This window comes from Sphaeramia orbicularis, chromosome 3 (genome assembly GCF_902148855.1).
Source record: "Sphaeramia orbicularis chromosome 3, fSphaOr1.1, whole genome shotgun sequence".
Classification (NCBI taxonomy): domain Eukaryota; kingdom Metazoa; phylum Chordata; class Actinopteri; order Kurtiformes; family Apogonidae; genus Sphaeramia; species Sphaeramia orbicularis.
The window spans coordinates 20472456-20496798 of NC_043959.1; the positions used below are offsets into that span (position 1 = coordinate 20472456).

Below are 24343 nucleotides of genomic sequence, written 5' to 3' on the forward strand. Positions count from 1 at the left end.
TGACGCTGCTCAAATGATATATTGTGTAGCTCTAGTAGGTATTATATTAGAACAGAGAAAACTGGATAAAAAGTGACTTTTTCAGTCAAATATGTTATTAACTGAACTTGAAACAAGTGCCTCCAACCACTGACAGGGTAAATATTGTCACATTCATGGTGGAATTTGTACTTTAGAAGTGACAGACCTGTACCTGGTAGTAAATTACGCCCTCAGATGTGTCTGGACTGATCACTGCTAATCAGATCCGACCTCCCTGCTCCATATGGAAATAAATAAAGAAGCTCATCAGAAGTCTAAAATATGCTGTGACTCAATCAGTATGCTGTAAACACACAATGACTGTTTAGTGATGATTGAATATTCCATCAGTTTCATTTCTACCAGATAGACTACCTGTATATGTTCTGTTCCAAGTGTTCTTCTTGGTTTAAGGTAAAATTACACTATGTCTATAAATAATGGCAACTCCAAAATGTTCTCTGTTTTAGTGTAAAAAAAAATTACATTAAATTATAAAAATGTTTACATTTACAAATTATCCTTTGACAATAAAATGTGATCAACCTGAACAAATATGAACAACCTGAAAAAGTGCAGTTTTTAACAATATTTTGCCTGTTACTAAATGTTTTGTTCCCTTGTAGATCCGATCCATTGTGCACATGTATAAATAATAGGTTGAGGCAGAATATTGTTAAAATTGCATTTTTTTTTTAAGAAATTAAATTTTTTATTTTTTTTGTTTGGATAGTTTGTAAATGTTTTCACAGTTTATTATTATTGTTATTATTATTGTTATTATTATTATTATTATTATTATTATTATTATTATTATTATTATTATTATTATTATATTTTGCACTAAAAAGAGAAGAAATTGGAGTGTGCATTATTTATATATTTATTTGTTATTTATATTTATTTACTGGTCTAACCCATTTGAGATTAAATTGGACTGAATGTGGAACCTGTAAGAAAATGAGTCTGACATCCATGTTTCAGACCAATATATGAAGCAATAAATAGTGTATTGTTCGGCTTTTTGGCACTAAAAAAGATTTCTAACTTCAGTTTTTGTCCAGTTACCTCTTATCTCTGTCCGTTCCTCAGTCAACAGCGCAGGTGTGTTTTTGCATGAAATACTGCAGTCGACTGGTTAAGTAGTAAAACCATGGTGGTGATAATAATATTTGCATAACAGTAGAGAATTAAAAATGCATATAATTTGCATTTTCTTTTGCATATTGTAAAATCCAGTGAAAACGTGTTAAGCATTTTGATGACAACTCACCTGTAGACATTACCAGTTGAATTACAGACCCTTAGTGAGAAACCTGTAAAAACATTATATATTGTATTATATTATACAGTATATTGTGGGTTTTTTGATACTAAAAAGCTATGAAACTTAAGGTTTTTATCCAGGTACCTCTTATTTTTATATGTTCCTCAGTCAACAGTTTAGATGTGTTTTTGGATGAAATACTGCAGTCGACTGATTTAGTTGTAAAACCATGATGGTGATAATGATATTTTCATAACTAGAGAGTTACAATTTGCATTTTATTTTGCAATAGTATTGTAAAATCCACTTAAAATGTGTGATGCATTTTGATGAAAACATACCTGTAGTCTTTACCAGTTGAATTACAGACCCTTAGTGGGAAACCTGTAAAAACATTATATATTGTGTAGTATTGTACTGGTCTGACCCATTTGAGATCAGATTGAGCTGAATATGGACCCTGAAAGAAAATGAGTTTGACATCCAATATTAGACCTATATATGAAACAATATATTGTGGGCGTTTTGGTACTAAAAAGGTGATCTAACTACAGGTTTTTGTCCAGTTAACTCACATCCCTATCCGTTCCTCAGTCAACAGCTCAGGTGTATTTTTGCATGAAATTCTGCAGTCGACCGGTTAAGTTATAAAATCATGATGGTGATACTGCCATTTTCAACAGTAGAGAATTAGAAATGCATTTTCTTTTGCATATTATTGGAAAATCCAGTTAAAATTTGTCATGCATTGTGATGAAAAAGTACCAGTATTTACCAGTTGAATTACAGACCCTTAGTGAGAAACTTGTACAAACTTTATAGAATATATAGTATTGTACAGTATATTGTGGGCGTTTTAAATCAAAAACTATCAAACTTCAGGTTTTTATTCAGTTATTTATCATCTTTAGCCATTTCTCAGTCAACAGCTCAGGTGTTTTTGCATGAAAAGTTGTAAAAGCATGATGATGATGATATTTGCAACAGCACAGAATTAGCAATGCAGAAAATTTGCAGTAAAATCCAGTTAAAATTTGTGATACATTTTGATGAATATATAAGTAGAATGAGGCTTACGTTGTCAGGAGCCAACAGCAAGGGTATATCCCCAAGACCCCCTAATGCTCTGCTGTACATAAATCTATCCACGGTAATTGTTAGACAATCAATATGAACTCAGTTTGAGTTACATGGACCTGATAGTGGCAGAATAATGGTCACAGAACCAATTTTTCCCACAAAACTCCACCTAGTGAATGAAAAATGAGACCATATGAACTCTGGATCGACAGAACATGGACATTTGGAAGATGATCAATATGAATTAAATTTGATCACAGTCTGCCTGTTATTGGTTGACTTATGTCTAAAAAAAAAAAAGATTTTCAACTAAAGCTCCCCCGTTTGGATGACTTATAATACTGATAGAGAAGCTGAAATCCATAGGGTTCTTCCAATAAGGGCCCACTATGTTGGTTATCAAGGAGAAGAAATCCAACCAAATTTGTCCTAGTTATCACCAAAACACCAAGGAGATCCAGCGGCGGCGGTGTTAGTGGTAAAACCATTATATGTATATGTGTGTTTCTACGAAACTGGTCCTAAAAAAAAGGACATGGGGGCTAAAAATTCAAACCAGATGTAGACTAATGTTATGAAGCAAGTTTGGAAGCACTTTGAGTCTATTTTAAAACTAAATATTTACTGAGATAAAAGAGAAACTATTTTTTAGATAAAACACATTGTTATATTATTTTACATTATATTTAATACAAAAATCTGCATGTAACACGGTCAAAAGGACACAAAAATTAATTACATGCTATTTTTTTAATGTCTTTTTATTCTCTCAGGTACATTTTGAGAATTGAACTAATTATGCAAGGCAGAGTGTTTTACAATCATTCACGATTTAGATGCGTTTAACTGGGCGGGTTCTGCGTGTAACACCAGTGGACACAATGGGTTCCACACAAAACCTGGAATGAGACTGAGATTCATGAAAAACCCACGTGTGGATTAGAAAAACCACTAGGATCATCAAATTTAACACAGTGTCTTAATTAATAGCGGTATATAAGACCATTTACTGCCATGTTTTCAGATCTAATCTACTGACACCTATGTAGGTAGTTTTTCCTTTCCCAATTTTGGTCCTTTTTTGGCCCCAATATTTCATTAAAAATTCATTAATTTTGGGATGGCCCAGAGCAAGTGTATAATTTTTCTACATTTATCTGAGGTCATCATTAGGTACATCCTGGGGGGAAATATGTCAAAATTTCTCTTTTTTGGGGGTCTAAAAAAGCTGGAAAAGTGCCAGGTACCAAAATGAACCCAGTTTCATAGAAGCACCCATATGTAATTACAGACCCTTAGTGAGAAAGTTGTAAAAACACTGTCTCATTCTGACCCTTGAGTAAAGTTAAGGCAAGATCATCTTCATCATCTTCATCACAGACTCCATATCTGTGTCTGAGTTTGCTTTTCTGTTGGACTTGCAGCTCTTTCTCTGAGCCACAGGTAGGACGGATGTGATTGGTCGACCACTCCGTTTGCTTGTTGTTCATTTGTTGAAGCCCCTCCCCCTGTCAGAACTCCCCACCCCTCCTCCTCCTCCTCCTCCTCCTGTGCTCTATGACGGGCTCCTCACAGTTTGCTTTGGGACTCTCCTCTCCTCTCATCTCCTCTCCTCTTCCCTCCTCTCCCTCTTTTCTCTCATTCTCCTGGACTTCTGCAGCACCCATGAGGTTTGTCACTCTGAACGTGGACGTCAGTTTCCAGCTGACATTCCACTCTGATCTCTGGAGCTTTCAGGCAGTTTTTGCAGCTACAGTTACTCTTTGTGCTGTGTGTGTCTGTTGTCATTGGTTTGTAGGACTGCAACAACTGCTGCTTAGTGAGTTGGACCTCTTACTTTGAGGTTTTTAGGTTTTTGAACTGATCTGAGATGCACTTCACTGTGATTATTTGATGCATACTGAGTCTTTAGTGCTGCTTGTGCTATTTTGTTGTTTATTTGGACTCTGTCGGTGCAGATACAGACACCTGCAGCCTCCTTTGTGTGTGTGTGTGTGTGTGTGTGTGTGTGTGTGTGCAGATCTGTTGTGTGTCAATGGCTCTGACACCAGAATGGATTCCGGTCTGTACAGTAGTAAACGCAGCCTGAGTCTTCTCCAGTGTTCCAGTGTTAACACAAGATGACAGAGTCTGGGTGTCCGTCGGCTGACACACTGCAGAGCTGTGTGTGTCTGTGCATGTACACAGCGTGGTGTTAGCTCATGTATTTCAGTGTGTTTGTGTGGCCACTTGAATGAATAGCCTTCTGATGAGCTGTGGCCGCTCTGTTTGAGTGTACTCATGTGGAGATACTTTAAAAAGTTTCACTCTGGACACAAAAGCCCGCTGTCCCTCTCACTTTTGGGAGCACAATGATGAAGAAGAGAGGGAGGCAGGAGGTTGGAGTAAGAATACACCTGCAGGCTCCAACCCGTCAGCTGAGGGGAACTGGACCCGGGTTGGACAAGAATCTCATATCCTGATATCGTTTATCATCCCACACATAACACATGTCATAACACAAGATGTGGATCTGTAAGGGGATGGATGCAAACCCTGCACGGGGAAAGAAAACTATCTGTTAGCATTTCATGGAAACTCTGAAATTTAACCAAAGATGACGAGAAAAATGTAGTGTATCTGTTGTGTATTTCTTAGTGTTTTAGTGTATTCTCATGTGTTTTTTTGTGCATGTTGGTGTATGTGTATTTATGTGAATGGAGATGACAAGAAAAATGTCTTAAAAAGTTACAACTTTGTCTTCATCAAACTTGCAGATACCCCGATTGTGTATTTAGCATGTTTTTTTGTGCATTTTAGTTCATTTTAGTGTATTTTTGTGTATATTTTAGTGTATTTTTCATATATTTTAGTGCATTTTAGTGTATTTTTGCATATATTTTAGTGTATCTCTTGTGTATTTCTTAGTATGTTAGTGTATTAGTATGTTAGTGTATTTTTGTGTGTGTTGGAGTAAAATAACTATGAGGCCTGTTGGACTCTTGTTTATGTAAATTGAAGGTCTGAAATTTAACCAAAGATGATGAGAAAAATGTCGTAAAGAGTTAGAACTTTGTCTTCATTAAACTTGCAGGTACCCCGATAGTGTATTTAGCATATTTTTTTTGTGTATTTTAGTGCATTGTAGTGTATTTTTTGTATTTTTCAGTGAAGTTTAGTGTATTTTTTTATATATTTTAATGCATTTCAGTGTATTTTTGTCTATATTTTAGTGCCTTCTAGCATAGTTCTTGTGTATTTTAGTGCATTGTAGTGTTTTGTTATGCTAGCTTTAGCTCAACTGTCAAGTCTGACATTCAGACTCTGGTTTATTGATTAAAGTGTATTTTTCTGCAGTTGTTGTGTTACACTAACAGCATGTCAGACGATTCTGTTCAAACAAAAAAAAAAGAAAAAGAAAAAGGGGATTCTGTTTACTGGGAATTCATCCCAATACCCAGAGGAACTTTGCTGCTTTAGCTGATGTTAGCATTAATATGTACTGAATTCAATGGTCTGTGCTAGCCGCTAATTAGCTCAGGTAGTCGTTATTAATGTGTTTGTACATTTATACTGTTATCAACACAACTGTATGTGTAAACATTTATGAAGGATCTGAAATGACCTGATGGGGTTTGTTATGATACTGTTAGTACATGTGGTTGTGGTTTTCAGTCAGTTTGCTCTTCAACTCCACCCACTTGTTTCCATTAAACCACCATGTTGGTTTAATGGAAACAAGTTTGTGTTGTGTTGTGCATGTGTTGTGCGTCTATAGGCTTTAACCCATAAGGACCCAGTGTGACATTTGTTGCAGTTCCCAAATGAATTTTTCTCTATTTAACCATCCTTAAGTGGTTTATCACCATTTATTGTAATATTATTCTTTCCAACATTTAATTTGCTGATCATGTAGATGTTCATAAAAGCTCAAAGTAAAGTTGAGGGTTATTATAAAAACAGAAAAAAACTGAAGAAAAAATGACCTTTTCAGCAAAGTCTGTCACTAACTGAACATAAATCAAGCATCTACAACCACTGTCATTGATCCAACTCCATGGGTTTTACTGGTAAATCAATGTTGTAGAAGATGGCGGTGTTTCCACGGTAACTACGGAGCCTCTGAACGTCCAAATGGGTCATATCTGATGACCATGAAAAGATGAGAAACAGTATTTTAAACCAGTTATTTCCATGTATTGATAGGATTAGTGGATCAGCAGGTATTGAACATTTAATTTGCTGATCATGTAGATGTTCATAAAAGCTCAAAGTAAAGTTGAGGGTTATTATAAAAACAGAAAAAAACTGAAGAAAAAATGACCTTTTCAGCAAAGTCTGTCACTAACTGAACATAAATCAAGCATCTACAACCACTGTCATTGATCCAACTCCATGGGTTTTACTGGTAAATCAATGTTGTAGAAGATGGCGGTGTTTCCACAGTAACTACGGAGCCTCTGAACGTCCAAATGGGTCATATCTGATGACCATGAAAAGATGAGAAACAGTATTTTAAACCAGTTATTTCCATGTATTGATAGGATTAGTGGATCAGCAGGTATTGAATATTTTATGTCAGTTGATGATTTTGGTCGATGGTGGATGTTTGGGTTTTATGGGTTAAAATTGCAGTTCATAAACCAATGAGTGACATCACAGAGAGTTTGTCCTTTGTTTTTAGTGCATGATTTAGTCCAATTTAACTATAAAATTAAAATGAGTTAAACAGAAACATATTTTTTGCACTTTGCAGCCCTGATTCATGGTTATTACACAGGAACAACCACAGATGTGTTCAGGTTAATAAGTCACAGTATTTAATATACCGTCAGTAGACATTTTACCTTGAAACAAAAGCAGACATTTGGAGTTTGTTTACCTCTGTATGTGACCCAGGCCTACGTGATGGTGTCAGTAAATAAAGTAAAGCTGACTGAGCAGTGAGAAGTGTTTCCACAAAGCCCAGCCTGTGCAGCACATGTGAAAAGCCTTCTCTCCACTTAAAGCTTTAATGGACAGGCTTGTTTTCCCTGTTTCTATACGTGAGTGACCTGTGTTTAAATCGGGCATTTTCAGGTCAGCGGTTTGGTCACTAACTGAGTCTCGTGACCAGTCGGGAGGACTTGTGATGTCTAAACAGTGTCGACGCCACCTCTAATGCGTTTACGGCTTGTTTTCTTGCTTGTCACGCTGTTCGATCTACTCCAGTCATCTAAACCAGGGGTTTCAAACATGTGGTCCGTGGGCCTAAACCGGCCCGCTAACGGTTCCAAACTGGCCTGAGGGATGAATTTGTAAAGTGGAAAAATGACACTGAAGATATTAACAATTAAGGGTGATGAAATCATTTTAGTTCAGGTTCCACATATAGACCAACATGATCTCAAGTAAAATAATAACCTATAAATAATGACACAGAATTGTCTTTTTGGTTTAATGTAAAGAAATAATATTACATTATGCCTGTAAATGACAACTCCATTTTTTTTTTTTTTTTCGGTTTTAGTGCAAAAAAATAACTGTAAATTATGAAAACATTTATGAACTATCCTTTAACAATAAAATGTGAATAACCAGAACAATTATGAACAACCTGCAGTGGTGTCAAACTCAGTTTCATTCAGGTTCCACATTCAGACCAATTTGATTTCTAGCAGGTCGAACCAGTAAAATAATAGCAAAATAACAGCCTATAAATAATCACTAATCCATTTTTTTTTCTTTGTTTTTGTGCAAAAATTACATTAAACTATGAAAATATTTACATGGACACACCATCCAAACAAAAAAGATGTGAATAACCTGAAAAATAAGTGCAGTTTTAACAATATTCTGCCTGTAACGAAATACAGAAGGACATTAAACTAAAGGAATTGGTCTCTTTTCATGAATTCAAAGTCATTTTAAATGAATGGAAAAAGGACAAATGTGGATGTAGATGTTTTTTCTAATGGATTGAATTGGGTTCGGCTTTGAGATGCTTCTAAGGAACATTGTTGTTCTAATTTTAGTACCTTTTAAAATAACAGTGACGTTTTATATGTATGTTCTTATCAGTTTTGAGTTGGTTTTTAGTACTGACTTTCATTGTGTTTATTGGTGTGGCTGTATGGCTGTGATTTCCATTTTGTGTAACTTCTGCTACTGCTGCTGTCTTGGCCAGGACACTCTTAAAAAAGAGATTTTTAACCTCAATTAGCTTTTTTTCCTGGTTAAATAAAGGTTACAATAAAAAAATGTTTTGTGTCTTTGTAGATTTGATTTGTAATGCACATGTATAAATAAAAAGTTGAGGCAGAATATTGTTAAAATTGCACTTATTTTTCAGGTTATTCACATCTTTTTTGTTTGGATAGTGTGTAAATGTAAATATGTTCATAGCTTAATGTCATTTTTGCATGAAAGCAAAGGAAAAAAATTGGAGTTGTTAATATTTATAGCGGTGATTCCCAACCTTTTTTAGTTTGTGACCCCACTTTAACATCACAAATTTCTGGTGACCCCAGACATTCAAAATTGAGCCATTTTTTTGGCTAAAATTAATTTGTTTTTGATCATGTAATAGTTTGTTATACTATGTTGCAAAAAATCATTAATTTTAGACAACATTTAGTCTATATAATGTATATTATTATGGACAGAGACAGAAAAGCCAGGTGTAGATTACAGCACAAAGGGAGAATTTGATTTTCCTTGGTCAGGATATGTACAGTCAGTCCAGCTTGGATTTACAAGGCTGACAATTAATACTGAACAAACAAGAACTCAAACTATGAATTATGAAAGAGCTGCAGCATCTGAAACCGACCACAATGAACATTTGACAGATAAACAGAACCACAGTGCTTCAGTTTCAGCTTCACAGTTTGTCATGTCTTTTATGGATTCGGATTGTTTGTCAACTCACCATATATCTTTTATTACTACGTTTTTATTTTTTATCAGTAACTAGAAATTTCAGGTGACCCCATTTGAACTCCAGGTGACCCCACATTGGGTCCCAACCCCAAGGTTGAAAAACACTGATTTGTAGGCTATTATTTTGTTATTATTTTACTGGTCCGACCTGAGATCAAAATGTGGAACCTGAATGAAACTGAGTTTGACACCGCTGGTCTAAACCTACAGAATCGGGGGTGTTTGAAGTTTGAGAGTGAAACAAACACACGCTTCCCCTTCTCCAAACTTGACATGCGTGCACAGACATGCACACAGAAGAGCGTTGACACTTGCATGTAATTGCATGTTCTGCTCCGTCGTAGAGCGCCATTAATGCACAGAACACACACACACACAAAAACACACACACACAGATAGAAGAGTGTGACTGCCCGTGAAAACAGCTTTGGCTCTGCTCGGGCTGATTTCCCTAAACACCTCGATGTTATCAGGAGGCAGCTGGACAGATGCGAACGCACGGCCACGGCGGGTAAGGCTGCTTTTACGGCCGGGTCCCAACAGAGGGGTGGTCTGTGGGCTTTCCTCCTCAGGGTGTCTCCTCCTGCTCCTTATCTTATCTCTAATGTTTGAAGTAATTGAGCACTTGAGTCATAAACACTTAAATTCTTTCAACATGTTTCCTCAAGCAGCGAATCAGGGCCCGTGAGCACTTTAATTCCAGGATTTGCCCAAGGCTGCAGGGGGTCATTAGGTCAGTGACCCTCTGTGAGGACATGTTCTGACCCTTTATTTAAAGGAAAAGTGCTTCCTGGTCTGTTTTTAACTCTTACTTGTAATGAAGTAAACCAGAATTAGCATTTTTTTCCCCCTCAAAACACCCAGAACACCACTCATATAAACAGAAAAAAGTGTATTTTTTTAATCAGTTGGTCTTTTTCAGCCTCAGAACCCTCATGGTCTGTAAAGAACTGACTCCTTTACTCCGCCTTGTGGCCTTTTGATTCCACTCTGCAGTTTATTTTCTGTTTACATCCACAGTATTGGTCTTTTTTTTTTTCTTTATACTTTCTGTTTGACAGATTTTACATTTTTTTAGCAAACAGACAATAAAACAAAAATGCAAAGACATAAGACGCAAAAGACATCAACAAGCACAGACAGGGCAGTATCAAAACTTAAAGTAAATAAAGTAAAGTAAAGTAAATTTTATTTATAGAGCACTTTTCACAGACAGAGTCACAAAGTGCTTTATCAATTCAAATCAGAATCAAATTAAGTTTACAGAGACCCAACAGAATCCTTCAGGAGCAAACACTTGTGATTGGTGACAGTGGCGAGGAAAAACTTCCCTTTAACGGGCAGAAACCTCGAGCAGACCCAGACTCCTGAAGGATGGCTGTCTGCCTTGACCAGTTGGGGTTAAAGAGAGAGAGAGAGAGTAAAGGAGGAGAAAAGAGAGAGCGATAGAGATATAGAGAGACTGGGGGGGGGAATGACACATGGAGTACGTTATGATGAATACATAGAGTGTAATCAGTCTGTGGTGGTCCTGGGTCAGGTGGGAGACTAAAAAGCCTTTTTGAACAGGAGGGTTTTGAGGTGTTTCTTAAAGTTCTCTACAGAGTCCATGGACCGTAGGTGTAGAGGCAGGTCATTCCATAGACGTGGTGCCACAGCTTTAAAAGACCTGTCACCGCGTGTACTAAAACAGGTCCGTGGAACCATCAGCAGGTGCTGTCCTGAAGACCTCAAGCTACGAGTCGAGCTGTAGGGCTGGATCAGGGAAGCAATGTATGCAGGGGCCTGGCCATGTAGGGCCCGGAAAGTTAGCACAAGAATTTTGAAATGAAGACGATATAGAACAGGGAGCCAGTGGAGAGATTTAAGGATGGGAGTGATGTGGGTTCTCCTGTTTGTGCGGGTCAGGAGCCTGGCAGCAGAGTTCTGGACAAACTGTAGACGGGCCAGCTCCTTCTTGTTTAAGCATGTAAACAGGCTGTTGCAGTAGTCTAAGCGAGAAGATACGAAAGCGTGAACGATCATCTCGAGCTCATTTGTGGACACCATAGATCTGAGTTTGGAGATGTTGCGTAGGTGGAAGAAACAGTTTTTGACTAGGTGTTTGGAGTAGAATTCTAAAGACATGTCCTGGTCAAAGATGACACCCAGATTCCTCAGTTTTGTCTTTACCGAGGAACTCAGGTCTCCAAGGTGATGTTTGATCCCTGGGATTGCACTATCCGGGGCAATGATGAGGGTCTCAGTTTTGCTGGAGTTCAGCTGGAGGCTGTTATCATTTAGCCACTGCTTCAGCTCTGACAAGCAGTTGATTAAGGAACTCAGTTTGTGGGGCTCAGAGGAGTTAAAGGAGCAGTATATCTGGATGTCATCCGCGAATAGATGATAGGAGACATCACTGTACTGTCGGATAATGTGGCCAAGTGGGAGGACATAGAGTAAGAATAGGACTGGTCCCAGGACAGAGCCTTGGGGCACACCACACAGTAGATCCGCTGAGTCAGATTGGAAGTTGTTTATTGACACAGTGAAGCTTCTGCCGGTCAGGTAAGAGGAGAACCAGTCTAGCACAGGACCTGACATCCCTACCAGGTCCCTCAGTCTCTCAATCATTATGGTATGGTCCACTGTGTCAAAGGCCGAGGAGAGATCTAGCAGGACCAAGACCGTGGATTTCCCGGAGTCAGCCGCCATCAGGATATCACTAGACACTTTTAATAGTGCGGTTTCTGTTGAGTGGCGTTGTCTAAACCCAGACTGAAAAGTGTCATAGATCTGGTGTGTCTCCAGAAAAGCTGTAAGTTGTTTAGACACTGCTTTCTCAAGGATTTTGGCCAATAGGGGGAGCTTTGAAATGGGCCTGTAGCTTTTGAAGTCTGTGGGGTCCAGTGTGGTTTTCTTTAGTTTAGGTTCTATGATGGCCTGTTTGAAGGAGCTGGGAAACAAACCAGTTGTGAGCGACAGGTTAAAAAACTTTATGACCCATGGTCCAATAGTGTCAAAGACACCGACAAGGAGCTTATGGGGGAGGATGTCTGCAGAGTTGGAGGAGGGTTTCGTTTTGGATAAAAGTGCTGAGATGTCCTCCAGTGTCACAGGGTCGAAAGAGGACCAGGTTTGCAGAGGGGGATCAGATAGGGTCAGACGGCCAGAGGGTGGTGGGATATTGTGTTTAATATCCCTGATCTTGTCTGTGAAGAAGTTTAGGAAGTCATTGCTGTCAGCTTTACAGAGCACAGGGGCAGCAGGGACAGCAGGGGACACAATGGACTGGATTGTGTCAAAGATCACTTTGGGGTTTTTCTTGTTTGTGGCTATAAGTTTGTGGAAGTAGCTGGATCTTGCCTCCTTAATCATTTTATTTAATGAGGTTATGAGATCTTTAAGATGTGACCTGTGTACTTCCAACTGGGTTGATTTCCAAAGACGCTCAGTTTTGCGACAAGTTCTCCTTAGGTTTAAGATGTTTTCATTTATCCAGGGACAAGACCACTTACGAGTGACATTAGTTTTCACGGGAGCCACCTGGTCAAGAATAGAGCTGCAGTGTGTGGCAAAGCACTGGATAAACTCATCAACATCGGGACACTCATTAAGAAGACTAGGGTTAAACAGGGCACGGAAATCCTGGGCTGTGGACTCTGTAATGATCCTCCTCTTGGCCCTTCTAGGTGCAGGCTTGGGCTCAAGAGGCACACATAAGTCAAAAAACACACCACAATGATCACTCAAGTGGACATCCTCAACACACACATTTGTGACGTGTAAGCCCAATGAGAAAACCAGGTCCAGGGTATGTCCTTTCTTGTGGGTGGGGCCAGATACATGTTGTTTGAGGTTAAAAGTGTCAGTCATGGCTAAAAGTTCCATTGCTGGGCTGGATGAATTGTTATCGATGTGCAGATTGAAATCCCCAAGAATTAAAACCTTCTCCAGTTTTATTATTGATGTAAGGAAATCACTGAAATCGCTTAAGAAGGCACCAGCAGGGCCAGGGGGACGGTAGATTAAGAAACAGTAAAACACACTGGACGAGCCAATCTTGATCATTTGTGACTCAAATGAGGGAAATTCATCGGTGCTCATCCCTCTGCATATGTATTTGTCTTGGTGCACTACAGCAAGGCCACCGCCCCGGCGACAGGGGCGGGGCTGACCAACAGCAGAGCAGCCAGGAGGGCACAGTTCATTTAAATGAATGAACTCCCCATCCCTTTGCCACGTCTCCGTCAGGAATAATGCATCCAAGTTCCTGTTGGTAAAAAGCTCATTTAGGGAGAAGGATTTATTGGCAATGGAACGTGCATTTAGTAATCCAAACCGGCTAGGTGGTGGTGACATCATGGTGTTCGTGTCCGCTGTGTGTAATGGGATTTGTGTCAACCACCTACGATGCCTTTTAGCAGAGTGAAACCCCATACGAGACCTGGATATGACAGGAATGGGGAAGAGCAAGGCAGAGGTGTAGGCTGCTGGAGATGGGGAAGGAGAAGAGGAATTCACTGAGGTGGTTAGTTGACAGGTGGACAGTGAGGGCCTGGGAGAGGAGGACAGATCAGTTGGGGTGTTGTTTATTCTCACTACAGATTTTATAGGAGACTCTGAATGTGGTGATATTAGATGTGACCAGCAGGGGGAGCAGGTGACTGCAGCAGAAGAGGGAGGGCATAGTCACATTGGTGTGGGTGTGGTTTTAGTCTGGACAGCGTGTTGGATGTTTTGAGCCAAGACCCTGCTGCCTAGTCTAGAGGGGTGGACACCATCGGACTTGTAGAAGGAGGGGCGGTTCCAGAACAGATTAAAGTTATCAATAAAACTGAAGCCGTTCAGAGCAGAGGCGGACTGGAGCCAGGTGTTCAGGCTGAGGAGGCGGCTGAAACGGCCCACACCACGAGCAAAGGAGGGGAGTGGCCCGGAAATGAAAACAGCCTTCCCGGATCCTTTCAGTTTATCAAAGAGGTTTTTAAAATGAACCTTTGTCACTTCGGACTGTTGAAGAGAAGTGTCACTGAAGCCCACGTGAACTATGATCCGGGTAACGGTGGACGGCAGTGAGAGCAGCAGCTGAGGGAGTTCATGGAGGATGGAGGTGACGGTGGAATCAGGAAAACACCTGGTTATGGCGTTAAAGAAACGGACGTGATGGATGATGGAGTCCCCGAGGATAGCGGTGGTCGGAGGGAAAAGTGGTCGAGGAGACGGTGTTGAAGGTGAAGGGTTCCTGGTCTCTCTAGGTAGACATTCCACGGGTGGACCGTCGGAGTGACGGCGGACGGCCTCTCGGAGGAGGCGGCGCCGGGCAGAGGAGCGGACCGAGGAGCGGGGACCCTTGTTCGACGGCTTCACAGGAGGACCGGCTTTAGGACCGTCGCCGGTAATCAGCTCGGTGGCAGCCACGGAGTCAGCAGGAGCCGGTTCCGGGACAGAGCCAGGTGGGATGGGGGGCACATCAGCCCTGGCGGGGGGAGCCGGAGCGTTCTCCACGGACAGGACGGCGAAGCGGTTTGATGTGCTGATGGTCGGCGGTGGTGAGTCTTTGCTCGTGTTCTTTTTGCGGCCACGAATCACCACTTCAGACCAGGGTGTAGAACACGGGGGGCGAGAACAGGCAGAGGAAGGATCCCATAACACCGTATCATCACAGGAGGCTTTGGGCTTCTCTGCGCTTTTCAGGAACAGACTGGACAGTGTGGGAAGGCGGCTGGAGAAACCACAGAGCTGGGCATTTTTCTCCGCGAGTTCTGCGGAGAGGCGCAGTATTTCCTCTTTGAGATCCGCGATAGTTTGGTAAGCCTTTACCAGGGTTTTGTTTGCTTGGACGAGAGGACTATCTCCAGCTGATGAGGATGACGCCATGGTGGAAGCAGCGAGATACCGGGCAGAGCGCGGGAAGCGGTGGGTGACAACCAGAGGTAAGGATCCACTGACAATACTGACCTGTCCTGATGAAGGTTTGGGTTGATAGCGTCAAGTTAAAAAGACACGGTTAAGAGGTTGGGTTCAAGTGAGTAAGCGTTGAAAGGCAAGAAATAAGTAGTTAAAAGGCTGGATTTCTGAGAGTAGATCCGCCGGCGGTTTGACAGACGCCACGCATGCGCAGAAGACCCTGAAGGATGATGAAAAGGATAATGTCATGCTACTGTGTTCAAGTCGAATCAACACAACTTAAAGCACGGTAACGAAGTGGGTCAATGAGTCAGTATTGGTCATTTTTTTACAAATCTCTTCACATTAAGCAAAACATCCCCATGTCGGAGCCATTTCCAGTTTGTGTTTGTTTTGTTTGTTATTAATTACTTAATGGATGAACTGAAGAAATGCTGATTAGTGACTTTTCTTACCCTGTAACTGTGAGATCATTTGTACATTTACATTTATGCATTTATGCATTTGGCAGATGCTTTTTTCCAAAGTGACTTACAGGGGAAGATTAACAGTTAAGCTCAACTTGTATAATTAAGCTTGACTTGTAAAATATCTGATGTCGACCAAAACCACTGACTGATATAAAACGTTTAACACCTGTTGATCCACTAATCCTATCAATACATGTAAGTAATTGGTGTAAAATGCAGTTTATCATCTTTACATGGTCGTCAGATATGATCCATTTGGACGTTCAGAGGCTCCGTAGTTACCATGGAAACACCATCATCATCTGCAACATTGATTCACCAGTAAAACCAATGGCGTTTGACAAATGACAGTGGATGGACACACTGGGTTTATGTTCGGTTATTGATATCTTCACTAGTCCATAGTGTAATTAGAGTTTCATGGGTGAAGGGGTTCAGGTATGAGCTTTAACAGCTTCAACATCAGTAACACAAATATTAGTCATAGACAAATGGAAATGTAATGTTAGTGGATTTAAACAGGGTTCAGACTAGTTCAACACAATAACTATGAGGCCTGTTGGAGTGTTATTTATGCGAATGGAACGAATTAAATTTGACCAAAGTTGACCTGAGTGATGTCTTAAAAAGTTCTACATTTGGCTTTTTTGTGTATTTTAGTGCATTGTAGTGTATTTTTTGTGTCTTTTAGTACATTTTAGTGTTTTGTTTTTTTTTGTATTTATTGTGTATTTTAGTCCATGTTAGTGTATTTTTTTTATGTATTTTAGTACATTTTAGTGTATTTTGTGTACATATTAGCGCATTCTACAGTATTTTAGTGTATTTTTTTGTGTATTTTTTTGCATTTTTTGTGTTTGTTGTGTATTTTAGTGCATTTTAGTTTTTTTGTGTGTATTTTAGTACATTGTAGTGTATCGCTTGGGTATTTTTTGTGCATGTTAGTGTGTTGTTTTGTGTAGTTTTTGTGCATGTTAGTGTATAATAATTATGAGGCCTGTTGAACTGTTATTTATGTGAATGGAAGGAATGAAATTTGACCAAAGATGACCAGAATCTCTCAAAAAGTTATACATTTGGCGTTTTTGCGTATCTTAATGCATTGTAGTGTATTTTTTTTGTGTATTTTACCGCATTTTTCTTATTTTTTTGTGTACTTTAGTCCATTTTAGTTGGAAGGTCTGGCATTTGACTGAAAATGTCCAGACTGATGATGTCTTAAAAAGTTATAAATTTGGTTTGATCATACCTGGAAATACCCTGATTGTGTGTTAAGCATGTTTTTTTGTGTATTTTAGGCCATTGTAGTGTTTTTTGTCTTTGTTTTTTTTTGTAGTAGTTTATGTTATATGTATTTTAGTATATTTTTGTCCATTTTAGTGCATTCTAGTGTATTTTTCACCACATCTTAGTTTGTTCTTCTTGTGATAAATATGCAGATTTAGACCAATCAATATCTGTGATTGGTACCTGGTGTCATCGCTGCCCTTTTTATATGATCTCTCATAAATGTTGGGTTTGTATGCCTAACATTTACTTGCAGTGGAGTATTTTCAGTGTGATTTTAGGGCTTTTATTACAGCGTTAGGGTCACAGTCCTTTATTGACTGGCTACAAGTGTTGATGTTCCTTCAAGAATTAGACTCAGCATCAGAAAAAAACTACAAAGATATGACATTTCCTTTTTGTTTTCATCTTTGCTGAACCTACTCTCTCACTCTCAGTCCTGTTTTGCATCTTGGAGTCCCCCTGGTCCAGCACATTGAAGACTGGCCACGTTCTTTCCTTGGTAACCCAACTGGAGCGTATCAGTCCCGGTCAGCGGGTCCAGCCCTGACAATGACCAGGCGGTCCCAGAGTCCAGGGCCCCTCTCCACGTCCCGCCTTTCTCCTTCTTCTGTTCCTTTCTGACCCGAAATCTGAGCTGACCCCATTCACGGACAGCACAGCCCGTCCTGCTGGCCCACATCAAAGCTCCACTCATCCCAAACCTGCTCTCCACAGACCCTTATTCTCTCAGCCTCCTCCATAATCACAGCAGGTCCCCCTCTCATTCAGCCGCCTCCAATAGGAAGCCGGCTATTAGCAACCTGACCCACTTTTCCGATCGCTAACTGCTAGCACAGCTAATTGGGCCCTAATCACTTCCTAATGGCAGCATTGTTTCAGGCTGCTCTCGCTAAATGCTAAACGGGATGGATGGGGGCGCGGGTGCCTATTTTCAATTAGGGCATGAAAGGCTGTAAAAATGAAATAAAAAGGGGAGCCGGATCTGAAAGGGATAAACAAATGGGTCGAGTGTTTAATATTCTGTGTAAATGCTGACTTAATGAGACCGCATGAATAACATATGAATATGAAATGAAAGTAGTGAGAAGGAAAAGAAACTCTGCCTGTAGCCAAATTTTAGTCAGTGATATTTTTTCCCAGTATGCACCATTAGAGTTGTCATAAAATTTAATGCACTGCTAAAATGCACATTTATTATATCAAAAAGCTAAACCTTAACCTTTCTTTTTTAATTACTACAAAAAGATGGATATAAAGAAATCAAATGATTTTTGTTACAATCTTTCATGATACAATAGTTTATGACCTTGTTTAATCGCTTCTGGACCAAAAATGTAGTGTTTCACAGCTGCAAAGTTTGTCAAATAACGAGACTAGATGATTAAAATCAAACAGCAGAAGTTCAGAAATCTACACTTTTAGTTCCTGTGGCTGAAACTTCAAAAATGCATGATCCTACATTTCCCATAATGCAACTAAACTGCATCTAAAGAAGACTTTTCACTGTTAGTAGCTGCTACTTGGGCTTGTTAGATGTATTCAGTTGGAATAAGGGTGAATATTTCCATCGTGTAGTAAAAGGATTGTCATTCTCTTTCCTTCTTCTATCTGAACAGTGTTATGTCAGAGAACAACAACCTCAGATCACCCTAAAAATGACGTGTTTTGACAGCAACACGTCTTTTCATGTGCAGTTTTATTTCATAGGGCTTTAGTGACATTATTACAGTCAATTACATGTAATGTTTTTAATTCAGTGTGAATTATACCATCATTTCCACATATAAACAAATGATGTTTTCCAGTTTACAGATGGATAAAGTGTGTTTGTTGTAAAACTGTTGAAGTATCAGACTGTGAAAATCCACAAATATAAAGACTATGCACCTGAAATTCATGGACATGATTGTAACTGTCCACAATCTGTTCAGATTTTGGAAACTGAACCATTTAATCTCTTTAAGACTTTTACACCTCGATCTTGAAGAGGGAGGTAAAAAGTGCCAAAATGTGAAAAGAGATGCAGTCCATTTAGCTGTTTCAAAACAAAACTAGATGTTTCTTTACTATCTTTACTACAGACAATGACGTTCTTGACTTGTCAAACATTGATTCTGATTTTTTGCAGCCATTCATATTTTTTTCTGAAGTTAAGTCACATGAGACACAGCAGAAGGGGCGGGACTTCAACGCTCTATAAAGCACATGTGCATTTTGAAGCTTGAAGAAAAGCAGGTTTCAAACTTTCCTGTTTTTTTTTTTTTAGTTTGTTTGTTTTGTTTTTTTGCCTTGTTCCAATAAGATCCAATATATGAAAATGATGATACTTTCAACAAATTCTTCATACATTTACATTTAGGACCACATATGAAAGTGGCCTGGGTTGGATTTGTGCTGTTCAAACTGTCTTTAACAGATCGGATACAAGTCACATATGGGCACAACAATCAGATTTGGGCCACATTTGCCTGCAGTCTGAACATAGCCTATGAGGAACCATAATAAAACAGTGACTGTGAATAAATACAGGTCTGTTTCAGTGTTTATGCAGCAGAACCGTTATGATTCCACCCACTGCTCTGACCCTCAGCAGCCGTTGGTGAATATTCAAATGTTACTGGTCTGTTGTTATTCTGTTTATAGACGTTAGAGATCAGGATGAACCCAGTCAACACAGTCAGTTAGTTCCATTGAATCCTTCACTTCAGGGTAAGTTTTGTTTATTTTGCTGCTAAATGACTCATTTGTTTTCAGTGTTAGATATAGTGTAGGTTTGTGTGTAGGTCTGGCTTACCTCGTCCCTGTTCATTGATGTAATTTATGAGGTATTGCATCCATGTAACTTAATTTAAGCAGACGGAGCAGCTGTGTAAAACAAAGGGATGCTGACCAAAAGCATTCCATATAAGTCCAGGTCTTGTTTGAGCAGCAGTGAGTCTTTTTGTGTCTTGGTCGTCTGGCAGGACTTTAAAGCACTCGAAGCTGCTCTACGTTGTTTTTATAAACAGTTTGCGATGGCCTCCTCTCATTGTTAGTGCTAAAGGGTTTTTAACAGTTTGGTAAATGGCACGTTTGGCTCAGTGAACACAGACCACCTCCAGGTCCTTATAAGGACACTGTGTGGGGTCAGAGAACCAGACTCAGCATCTGGATCCTCTTCAGCCCCTCAGATCAGCGTCTGGATTGTCCCAGTTTACTGTTTAATAAAGCGTCTTCTTTTGTTTAACTTTAATGGAAACTTATTAAGATCAGACACCTTCCTTGGAAATAAAAAGAGAAAGAACATACGCATTTTATAAACAGATGATCGCTACATTATTTATAGATAAGTAGTTTGTTAAGTAGTTTTGAAAATGAATGAATGAACTTAACATTACACATGTGATAAAATGGGACTATCTTTCAGACTGTTAATGAACTTCACAGTCTCATTATAATTATATTCAGTGATAAATATGATGATACATCAGTGATAATATGATGATGAATATTATCATAATTATTTTTATCACTTGTTTATTTCCACTACTTTCTAATGTGCAAGTGCCCATTTTTCCACTACTATTTTTTATAGTTATTGTTATTATTATTTTCTTTCCTTTTTGTCTTGTAGTATTTCTTATACAGTCGCGGAAAAAATTCTTAGACCACCCTTGTTTTCTTCAATTTCTTATTCATTTTAATGCCTGGTACAACTAAAGGTACATTTGTTTGGATAAATATAATGATAACAACAAAAATAACTCATAGTAGTTTAATTTCAGAGCTGAAATCTATGCATTTTCCATGTTTTCTTGATGATAACCAAAATCACTTCAGTTCTTACATCAATATCTTTGTCATTGTACTGACAAAAACAGTGCTTTTGGGCATTCCATGTTTTCTTTTCTGTCTGTTTTAGTCACATGATACACACAGGAGTTCGTACTTGATTACATAACCATTGTTTTTGATGACTTTTGATGGTCTAGTAATTTTTTCCGCGACTGTATGTATCCATTTGATGTTGTGCTGCTACTGGAACATTGATTTCCCGAGGGCTCTAATCTAATCTAATCTAATCTAATCTAATCTAATCTAATCCATACACACACAGTTATTAGACATAATTCATCATTTCAATTAACCTCTTCACATCCACCAGATATTCAGACAAAAGTTTTGGTCACTTTCCGTAAATGTGATGTATTTGCCGATAAAAGTATTTGAAAAGTGGGAAAAATGCTGATTTTTTTTTTTTTTGGGGGGGGGGGGGCAGAATTAGCCAAACCTTTGTCCATGAGTGTAGTTTACATTGTGTTTCAGTCACATGTTTATCACAGAAACTTTTCATGCTTATTGGCCTGAAACCTCTGTTAAAATCCCTGATAAGAGTTGATGTTAATGAGTGGATGAAGCATTAATTTAAATAGTTTTTCTATCTTGATGAACAGCCTGTTAAATGAATATCCTCTTTACACTCAATGTTTCCTTAAAGTCTTTGTTTGCGATGGCTTCGGGTTTTCACATCCCACTGGTAAAGGCGTCATACTCCATCTAGAAAATATACTAGCAGTCAGACAGTTCACAGTTCAGGAGATGTCAAAAAATAGTAGAAATACTAGAAGACTTAATTTAAAAGTTTCCAGTGGTTCTTGAGGCAAATTTGTAGAATTAAGGTGGACTTACAGTGACTTATTTATTTCTCAAGCAGTTTATTTTAATTCTCTGTTTTTCTGGTATCACTTCTCTGGCACTGCATTGACGTGTTGTTTGTCTTTTCTGCCACAGATTCGTCAGAGGGCCTGACCTCGCAGCCTTCGGTGATGACTGAGCACGCTCCGTCGTCAGCGGTGACCGTCACCTCCTCCACCAGCATCTCCTCCTCCGCTACCTCCACCCCGGTTCCTCCTCCATCATCCTCCTGTTCCACTGCCATCCCACAGCCCAACAGCAACAACAGCAAACCCTGGAGGAGTAAGTCCATGAGCTCCAAACACACCTCCAGCACCTCTGTGTCCACCTCCTCCACCAGCGCCACCTCCTCCGCCACGCAGCCCCTGAAGCAGGACAGGGACACCTCCTCGTCTAAGACTGTAGCCGAAGCTCCTCAGAAGGTCACCTCCCAAAAGTCAATGCTGGAGAAGCTCAAACTGTTCAACAGTAAAGGAGGCTCCAAGTCCTCCTCTTCCTCTAACGGAGCCCTGGCAGAAAGCTCCACCCCATCGAGGCAGGTGGGGGCGGGGCAGGTGGAGAGAGCTGAGACGGGCTCCAACACCGACCCCTTGGAGGACGATGAGGGGAACGTCCGGCCGGGAATGAACGGGACCAGTAATGGGACGGCGTACAGCGCCGCTCCATCAACGTGTACCGCCGTCACTACGACCGCCAGCAGCCCCAAGATCGCCCTGAAGGGCATCGCCCAGCGCACTTTCAGCAGAGCTCTAACTGCCAAAAAGGGCTCCGTCAAAGCCCCCGAAAAGGAAAAAGACAAGGACAGGGGGAAGGAGAAAGTGAAGGAGGCGGGGAAACGCGTTTCTGCTGCCGACAGGACAGAACTCAGGGGGGAGGAGCCTAAAGAGGAGGCGGCACCTGTTGCTGCGGAAACAGACAGCTCAAACAAACGGACCTCTAAAATCGCCAGCTTCATCCCCAAAGGGGGGAAAGCGGCCAAAAAGGAGAGCTCCGCCCCTGCACACAGCGGAATACCAAAGCCAGGAGGTAAAGCTCCGGGGGTCGGGGGGAAGGCTGGGGCAGCGAAGGAGGTGGGGGAGCGGCCTCGGAGCATGAGGTTAGGGGGGGGTCTGGTCATGCACCGCGGACCCCTGGACAGAGACAGTAACAGGGACAGCAGACACTCCAGCTCTACCTCCAGCCTGGCCTCCACAGAGGGGAAGAACAGCAGCCTCGGCGCCGCCCCGGTGGCCGGAGGAGGCACTACACAGAGCACAGCCAGCAACACCGTCAGTGTGCAGCTACCTCAGACCCAACAGCACCACAGCCACCCCAACACGGCCACCGTCGCACCCTTCATGTACAGGTACAGCACACGAAACAGGCATCTGATAAGAACTTAGTTATTCAGTTTCCATTATTGATATCATTTCTTATCAGTTCTCATCAGATTAGAGTGTGGATGTCAAACTCATTTTCCTTTCATTTTCAGTCCAATTTGAGCATAATAACCTAGAAATAACAGAAATTATATTGTTAAAATTGCATATAATTTTCTTTAGACATTTCAGGTTGTTCATATGTTGAGGTTATTCACATTTTATTCATAAAGGATAGTTTGTAAAGGTAAATATTTTCTTAATGTGATGTGATTTTTTTTCCTCATTACACTAAGAAAATGTATAGTAGTCATTATTTATAGGTCATTATGCTGTTATTTGACTTGATATCACATTGATCTGAATGTGGAACCTGAACTAAAACAAACCCTTCAGTGCAATTTGTACACTTCACAAATTCATCCCGCAGGCCAAATTTGAACCTTTGGCCGGCCAATTTTGGCCCACGAGCCATATGTTTGACACCCCTGGATTAGAGAATAAACTATAGTGTAAATGGTATATGTTTGCATGAAGTCTTTAACCCATGAAGACCCAGCACTACTTTTGTGTCAGTTCCCAAATTAATTTTTCTCTCTATTTAACCTTTCTTAAAGCTGCAGGAGACTTTCGTCACCAATTTTTCATCAGATCTGTAAAACCTCAGTCATATCCTCAGTATCACGAATCCTTAAGTCTTTCTGTGATTACTCACCTGAATCTTTTCCCTCACAGTGAACAATTTCGAAGTGTCATCCACTATAAACAAACCATGTGTTTACAAACACAGCCGGGAGGTAACTCGGGCATCTTCGGAATTTTGTCGCGATGTGGGAAACGGAGGCTCGCGCAGTCGCAGAGCTCCAGCTGTTTCCGCATCGTGTTTGTTTCATCCATATAATATCATATGGTCATGCTGAACCTCCACTTCCCACAATGCATGTCGCGATAAAATTCCAAAGATGCCCGAGTTACCTCCCGGCTCTGTTTGTGAACAAATGGTTTGTTTATGGTGGATGACACTTCGAAATTGTTTACCGTTATGCAAGAGATTCAGGTGAGTAATCACAGAAAGACTTACAGATTCATAATACTGAGGATATGACTGAGGTTTTACAGATGTGATGAAAAATTAGTGATGAAAGTCTCCAGCAGCTTTAAGTGATTTGAACCTCTGACCCCTCTCACTGTGCTAAGGACATAGTCCTCAGTGAGTCCTTTCTACCAGACTCTCATTAGCCTCCTGACACTTCCTTCTTCGATGCCCTACATCCTGCCCTGTAATCGACCCCCCCTCCAAACGCCCCCGGCCCAAAACACTGAGAGACTTCCTCCTGTGCCGTACGTCTGTCAGGTAGCATTAGCAGCAGGATTACACCACCTCCAGCCGTCACACA

General features: G+C 40.3%; 1 protein-coding gene across 1 annotated transcript in view; it reads left to right on the forward strand.

Annotated features, from left to right (window-relative positions):
* The window catches only part of nav2a (neuron navigator 2a), a 251125-nt gene that overhangs the window by 107613 nt on the left and 119169 nt on the right, over window positions 1–24343 (forward strand). The window contains 1 exon segment of the mRNA XM_030130568.1: window positions 21685–22933. Within this exon segment, the coding sequence (XP_029986428.1) occupies window positions 21685–22933 (1249 nt within the window).